The sequence below is a fragment of the Poecilia reticulata genome, linkage group LG14 (genome assembly GCF_000633615.1).
Source record: "Poecilia reticulata strain Guanapo linkage group LG14, Guppy_female_1.0+MT, whole genome shotgun sequence".
Classification (NCBI taxonomy): domain Eukaryota; kingdom Metazoa; phylum Chordata; class Actinopteri; order Cyprinodontiformes; family Poeciliidae; genus Poecilia; species Poecilia reticulata.
This window is the reverse complement of record NC_024344.1, coordinates 9184101-9192133: the sequence shown is the minus strand read 5'-3', so window position 1 is coordinate 9192133 and position 8033 is coordinate 9184101. Positions and strand designations below refer to the sequence as shown.

General features: G+C 37.9%; 2 protein-coding genes across 2 annotated transcripts in view; one reads left to right on the top strand and one right to left on the bottom strand.

Moving 5' to 3' along the window:
• The window catches only part of nectin3b (nectin cell adhesion molecule 3b), a 34819-nt gene extending 31831 nt beyond the window's left edge, over window positions 1-2988 (top strand). Inside the window, exon 8 of the mRNA XM_008427558.2 lies at window positions 837-2988. Within this exon, the coding sequence (XP_008425780.2) occupies window positions 837-992 (156 nt within the window). The 3' untranslated portion in view covers window positions 993-2988. The remainder of the gene's footprint in view (window positions 1-836) is intronic.
• Window positions 2989-4390: 1402 nt separating this feature from the next.
• rtn2b (reticulon 2b) overlaps window positions 4391-8033 on the bottom strand; it is a 6524-nt gene continuing 2881 nt past the window's right edge. The window contains exons 2-7 of the mRNA XM_008427556.1: window positions 7750-7957; window positions 7469-7607; window positions 6200-6269; window positions 6021-6067; window positions 5893-5951; window positions 4391-5802 (exon numbers count right to left, since the gene is read on the bottom strand). Coding sequence (XP_008425778.1) covers window positions 5700-5802; window positions 5893-5951; window positions 6021-6067; window positions 6200-6269; window positions 7469-7607; window positions 7750-7957 — 626 coding nt within the window. The 3' untranslated portion in view covers window positions 4391-5699. The remainder of the gene's footprint in view (window positions 5803-5892; window positions 5952-6020; window positions 6068-6199; window positions 6270-7468; window positions 7608-7749; window positions 7958-8033) is intronic.

Sequence of the window (8033 nt, the reverse complement as noted above, 5' to 3'; positions counted from 1 at the left end):
ATTCGCAACAAAATATTGAAAAAATATATTTTGTTTGGGTTATGTTTATTTGTCCAATTACTTTTGAGCTCCTAAAATGTGGAGTGTTTGTAAAGAAATGTGTACAATTCCTACATTTTCTATCGGATATTTTTGTTCAACTCTTTAAATTAAACGTTACAATCTGCACTTGAATTCTGTTGTAGAGGTTTCATTTCAAATCTAATGCGGTGGCATGCAGAGCCCAACTTGCGAAAATTGTGTTACTGTCCAAATATTTCTGGCCCTAACTGTATATATATATATACGTATATATACGTATATAGACAATTTGCACTTGGCACAGGCTGACACAAGTTGACACCATCTACAAAACTGGGGATTTTCAGTGTTTTTACTTACTAAACGTAATACACTTAAATTTACATGTTTAAGATTGCTTATTTTTGAGCCCTTTTTTAATATACACATCTGTTGTTTTTTTGTCCAGCTATAATTAAACAATAAGAAATTGTTTTAGAAATCCAGTGTAAAAAAGAAAAGAAAAATAMCAAATTTAGGCACATTTTACCCAAATTAAAAAAGAAAAACAWAACTCCAAAATATATACTTTTTTGGCACTACCAGAGCTCCCTACAGTATCTTTTTGATGAAGGTTCCTGGTCACTGATGTCTGTCCTGCAGCCCATGGGGATAAACTCAAGCGCTCAAACGCTTTTTATCAGCTTCTAGCCAAGACTCTGACGTTTCTGTTGATCCCAGAAATGTCTCTAGCTGAGCAGTAAACGAGTGCAGGGAACAAAGTCAAAATCTGCTTGGGATGTTGTTTTTCAAACCCACTTCATTCTGACTTGCAGGCTCGTAGAGCGGACCAGAAGTCCGAGCAGCGCCCGCCCGCAGCAGCGAGGCCCGTACCACCGTCGGCCCAGCAGCGCCACTCCCGCCTGGAGTGGGTGTGCCATCAAAGCGGGACGGACCGGGTGTACATCAACCACCGTGAGCACTACGTGTGACAGATCTCCCTACATGCAGTCCACCAATCACCCGAGCAGCAACCCAGCATATGTGCTTCACCTGATTCACCGAGCCATCAATCCRCAGGAGAGGAGAGGACAGGTGGCAGCGACGGAGGGAAATGTCTCACTGTGCAGGCAGCTTTTATCACATATTACTCCAAAAAAAAAAAAAAAAAAAAGTTAGGCATTTTGAGGGAACATCCTGTTCTTGATTCGAGCCGTTTCCAGGCTCTCTCTGAAATAGGCTGTGCTGTGAATTTGTAGCTGTAGAAAGCCACGGATAGCACAGAACAAAAGTGGAATCAGGGGAACAGCCAGTACTGCTCCCTAAATGTCAGACTTTCTCCAGCTTGGCTGTGTCAGACATTCAGCTTTTTTTAATTTTTTTTTAAAACATTTTTAAAAAAACAACCTCGCCTTACGATACAATAGAACGGATAATTATTTAAAATGGAAATCTGTGGCATTTTATTTATACTCAGACTCACAAACAGACCAAACCTCAGAGATCCAGTGAGATTCAATCTATGAGCTTGAAGACAGATATAGAAAATATGTGCTAGAATGTGTAGGCTTTGGATAGATTTAACTTTTTCTAGTGCAATGAGAAAGTATTCATACACAGTGAAATTTAATCGCATGTTCTCAGATTACAATCACGAACCTGAGTATATTTTATTGTGATTCTACACAAAGTAGCTCATAATTGTGAAGTTGAAGTGAATACCTTGTTTTCAAAGCGTCTGCAAATTTATCCAGCCACCTAGAGTGGATACTTTTACTGGATGTATTTTAGGATGCATATCTACCAGCTTTGCATGTTAAGAAGATGATATTTTTGCCCTTTTTTTTTTTTTTGCCCACATCAACATCCTATTGAATCTAAGATGCCAATCTGGACTTTGTCTATGTCAAACATGCTTCAATCTAAACCGTTTTATTGTTATTTTTTCTGTTTATTTATGGAGGTTGGTTGTCTTGTTGGATCTCTGCACCCTTTTTCTTTGTTGTTTTTTTTTTATTCCTCCTTATTCAGCTCTATTTTTCCACCAACTCTGACCGGCTTCCCGTTCCCCACCTTCTTCAAATCAGTGCTACATTCATGCTGGTTTGTGCAGCAAAAATTTTCGTTTGTGCTGCTGTCATATTGAAATTAAGGTAGTTTTAGTCTCCCGTAGGAGAAATTTGTTTAGGAAGGAGAGGCAAAACTGCAATGCAACAGTAAAAACAGCACTTGCAAAAAGATAAATACTTAAAAAACATAAAAACACAAATGTCAGATTGTGTTTGGCTGTGAAGTTATTGAGAATTTTAAAGGTAATTTTGATTTCATAAAAGTGGGGAACTGGTTGACCTTTTGACCTTTAAACTTTCATTAATATCTTCAAAGCCAAAGCAGCACAAACAAAAAATGCTGCTGCACAAACAATTTTGTCTGATTTGAAGAAGGTGGCTGGTGGTGACATCCCCACATCATGATACTACCACCACCGTGCATCACTGTAGTTCTGTTTAGAGGGTAAAACAAAGTAAATCTGATATCTGGATAGAGAAAATGTCACTTGTCAAGATGACAATTGTCAGTTTCATTAGTGAAAAATAATAAAAACCATGCATCACTTGAACAATTTTTTTAATAATTATGAGCTACTATCGTCTTTCACATAGAATCTCATTAAAATACATTGAAGTTTGTTGCAATGTGATAAAATTTGGTCCTTTTTCAAGGCACTGTGAACCTAACCCTTTACTTATCAGACACTAGAGGTGTGACATCAGCTGTGTAGGAATCTATAGTCAAAGTGAATCAGAGTTTGAGTTTTAATGTGCCGTTCTTCTAAATAACTAACCTGTCTAAGTGCCGTTAGGGGATGGGGTCTTACTGACCTCCACAGCCCACTGTAACAATGGCATAATCCACTGTGAAGAGCTGAATATAAGCTATGTTCCTGTGTGATGTATTTACATGTATTAAAATGCATATTTTTTACCAGCCGGGTCTCAGTGTGACGCACGACAATCACAAACACGACACGCAAAGAGAGAAAACAGTCAAAAACGTGATTGATTTTGAACTGCTGTGAAACGTCAAGCGGCTCCACATGAGCGTGTTCAGTGAGCTTTTTAAGTAAACACTGACAAATGGAAGCTCAGAGTCACGATTTAAGGCAATAAGAGAAGCTGCCCTTGAAGATATGAAAGAGAGCGTGAATTGACGCTAGTTTTTTTTTTTTTTTCTTTTTCCTCTTTTAAAAAGAAAAAGAATCTCAAGGTCACCAACACATTGCCGTGGCTCCCAGACAAAGGGATGTTTTTATTATTAAATACTGGGAACATTTTAAAAAGAGTCATTTACTAGTAATGAGCTAGACGCTGCAATGAAATCAAGTTGAAAGTGTTTGGTGTGAATRGTGTGTTATCTTAGATCACTCACAGCTCCGGCCCAGCAGCACCTTTCCAAGATTGACACCTAGTGGTTAAATGTGCTTCTGCAGCTTTAAATGAAGGCAAATTGTGTATTTTCTATTTTTTATTTTTGCATTAATAATTAAAGCTAGATTTATTCTCAGCTTGAGGTGTAATTCTTCTAAACACAGAAGTTGCAACAAAAAGCTGAGCTCCAGCGACTCATGTTGAATTTTTTTATAGGCACAACACACTTGTATAGCAAATACTTTTCTTTATTAGGGAGCAACATTCCAATAGGAAATAATACAAATAGTAAGTACCAATAGAAATATTGTAAACCAAAAAAAAAAAAAAGTCACATCAGCGATGATATCTGCAGTGATTAAACTGTTAGGAAATCACGATTAAGTTTTACAGTGTATAATTGCACATGCTGTAAAACCAATTTAACACGAACAAACTTTCAGGACTTTCTATTTATTCCATGGCACCAAAAGTGAAGAAAATGCAGGTTGAATGGAAAAACGAGACGAGTGAAAACACCGAGAGCCGAAATGTCTGCAGATCTACATCCCCACATCACAAGAGATGACAGAAAGAAAAAAAAAACATGTTAATGCAGTACATATGAATATATGTAGATATATACTACACACCGTATGTAATTTAAGCTCATTAAGACACAATAGTTTGAGTGCAGCTTCGTTTTCACATTGATTTGATAAAGCAGGTTTCTGGCGAGGAAATTGCGCTGAAATACCCACACACTGGCTCAGTGTTGGCAGCTAGCTGTCAGTAAGAAAAGTCCCCACATTTACTAGATTTAAAACTAAGTTTACAACTTAGATGGGTGAAATGTTTCAGGTCACAAGCATTGATGTGCTTTACAGTACGTTGGAGATCAGTAGAAGCTATAGTGCATTATTTTGAAGTGGAAGAAGGTTCTTAGAATAGTTGACATCAACAAAGGAAACAAAATGTGAGCATTTTTTTTTTTTTTTTTTTGCTCAGCCAGATTGGACAAAGAAAACCATGTTAACACAGATTCTCATTCTAACTCATGAATATACTTTGATTTTAACATTCATTTTAGATTTCACCCCACATTTCGACTCCCACATCATTATGCTGCCACCAACATGCGTAACCCTTGAGATGGAGTTCACATTTTCCATTCAATGCTGGTCTCATGTGAGACCTTGTATGGTTTTCCTACAACTTCACAATTATGCACTAATTGGTGTTGGTCTGTCTCACAAAATCCTAATAAAACAAGCAGAAATCTCAGGTTGCAACGTGACAAAATGTGAACCAGTTCAAGACTTTAGCGTTTTGAGACCCAAGCTGGTATCCCGCTGGTTCTGTGGGGTTCCGGAGAAGCGCCACAAATCCAGATGGTCGAGATCAGAAAGTATGAGTGCAGCTAACTGAAGCAGTATTGTTGGTTCTGTATGAACAATAATAATAATTAAAAAAAAAAAACATAAACAATTTTAGTCCTYCTTCTGGAAGGTTTCTGTGGGTTATTCATGGAAACGACCGCATTGGAAGTATAAATATATTCACATGAAATAAAACGACCGCATGAAGTGATCTTGCACCAGGAATTAGAATTATATAAAATGTAAAGGCTTGTGTAAGTGTATTTGTTTGTTTACTGAGATGTTCTCGACAGGAAGTTTTGTTTGTTGTTGTTGTTTTTGCTCACGAAATGATTCTGTAAATCAGAGCTAGTCGACCTGACGGTCAGCATTGTTTTCAGCACTGCCTCCTGGTGTTCAAACAGTGAACTGCAAGTTACAGCAGAAGCGATAAAGTTCACTTTTCTAAACAAAATAATTTAAGATAATCCCTCGGATTTAGTGCTCTAACTGAAAAATCATTGTTTGACATTAACTCGTAAGATAAACGATTATGAAACCAAGAAAAAAAAGAAACTAAGCAAARTGTGATTAGCTTTTTAAGTGTTTCCAAAGTTGTTTAAACTTAAGTTTAGAGCTTGATAATAAGCAACCTGTATATATGTATATGAAGGTATATGTTGCCACCATTTGTAGAAAATGACCGTGCAAACTGGTGACAGAGAGCATCTCAGTAAATAACATTTCCCTCTTCATCCTCTGCCCGTCCCTCTCTGTGTGTGAATGGCAGCTTTGTTTCCTCTGTCGGCATCAATTAAATCTTGCTCCCATAAACAATCACAGTGGAGAGATGGAAATGAGCAACCCCACCGGCGGCCCCACAGAGGACGAGCGCTTTCTAAATCCCAAATTCCTTCAGTGTGCAACCAAAAAGTTACTTGGATTTGGGTTTCTGTTTGATGGCGGGAGCAGCTGGGGGTGCAGGCTTGGAGGCAGGGGCAGAAGAGGGTCTCACCATCTCATACAAACTATCAAACCTGCAGCGAGGCAACGCACAGTGAGAAAGAGACCAATTGCTTGGCATTATTATCACATAATCAACGTGTTTTATGTAGCGGGTCACTTACAGATTTCTGATTTTCTTCACAAACGCTCTGAACGCTCTGACAACCTTCCTTATCCGGACCTGGCAACAAAACGAGAAGTTAGTATCCCCAAAGCAAATCTAACTTTAAAAGAGAAATAAAATATTTACCTGTTGTTTTTTGTATAACAGAGGAAGGGAGAAAACCGCAATCACAGCTGGAAGCAAAAACAAAACGGAATCAAACTATAAAACAAGGATGAATTTGTAATCGGATCAGGACAGAGAGTTTAAAGTGTGAAGCAGGAGTTTGGAGTTGGTTTATTTAAATATTGGCTAATGTTTCTCACCAGCTATGATCAGAGTCAGCCCGTTGGTGGCGATGCCCACGTACATCAGCAGATAGAGGAGCAACACAAACTGAGGGACAGAAGATGAATCATTAGATGGTGGAGATGATATTATGTAGCTGGAAGGTAAACAAGTGGATGTTCCAACACAAACAAAACAGTTTAATTTACAAAACCAGACCTGCACCAATCAGGTTCTTTCTGACTGAATTCAGATTTTGATCGATTTGTTTTTTATTTTGTTGGAGTTTTTTTTTTTTTTATTTATCATGGGCTGGAATATTTATATACTTTTTTTTTTACTAAACTCAAAAACTGCACATCAGAGTACATGCTGTTAGTTGAGCTGTTTACAGACAGAAAATGAGGCCATTTTTTGAATAAAGGAGATCACATAAAATAAGTTCTATTTATTTTAAATATATATTATTTGCACTGTTTTTCCATCAGTTCTCTTTCTAACCTTGTTGTCAAGTCTAAATAAAAGTCGTACAGCGCTTTATACTGTTTTTCGTAAACCCAGGTGACAATGTGTACAAAATGGTTGTTATGGAGACACTGAGTTTTAACAATTTTTTTTTTCTTACCATCCTTACTTTGCAGATGCTCTCATATTTTAATGCCATGTTTCTTGTCTTTTGAATTCCATTATGAATTCTAACTTAATTAATTATATTTCTGTGTTAAAGCGTATCTATACATACGGAAACAGCTTTTAGGACTTTGAGAGTGTGTGAGATTATGCTCTTATAGTAAAATACCCTGTAGAGAGGCTAAAAATGTTTTTCTGCTACCACCAGAGGGTGCCAAACATTTTCAAATCCAACACCTTTGTTTGTGAATTTTTATCTTTTTAAAAGTATTCACAGCTCGTTATTTTGGTTGTTTTTTATCACGGGACAACCACATTTTTTTTAGTTTTATTAAGATTTTATATAAAAGACCAACACAAAGTACCACATGGCTCTGATTCGGAAGTAAATGATACATAATAGCCACTTTTTAAAATAAAAGTCTAATGATTGTGGTGTTTCACTTCAAATACTGATAAATATCTTTTGATAAATGTTCACATGTGCAGTCAGAAAGTTTTTTTTTGTTCTTCATTGCAAACTACTTTGTGTTGGTCGGTTACATAAAATCCCATTAAAATACCTCAAAGGTTGATGTTCTAAGGTGATAAAATGTGACAAAGTTCACTGTTCTAAAGCACTATATACATACATACAGTGTATATTATCATATATTTGATTATTATCGCTCTCAGACCTTAATCGAGTCTATTACGTTCTCGATGAAGAGAAGGCGTTTAATCTCTGTGACGGCAAAGGCGATCAGCAGCACCACCTCTTCCACCAGCATCACCGTCTCCTCATCGGTCAGAGAGCCGTCATAATCCAGATACGACCTGGGCACAAAAGTCGCAAGCGTGGAACGTAAGGAGGGCGTTCGTCCTGACACCTTTTCCCGAAATCAGGAGAAATGTGAACATTTCTGCAGCAGAGGAGGAGATCCAGTGAACATTCAAGAACGAATGTAGACCAGCTCACTGAAAGGGGTGAACACCAGGGTTCCAGCGCAGCACTTCCAGTAGTTTGTAGTAAAGACGGAGCGTGGCGGTGAGGCACATGATGGCCAGGCACACGTGAGAGAGCACAGTGATGGCGCTCAGCTGGAAGAGGCTGGCGAGGCACATCACCAGCCCCGTAAATACCACACCGGTCCACCGCATGTTCCTCCAATACACCAGATCCATGACTGCAAAACACAGTTACCAGCAATCAGCTGCGCTGTTCTAAGAAGTAGTCAAACTTAAATATTTCAGACCCTCAAA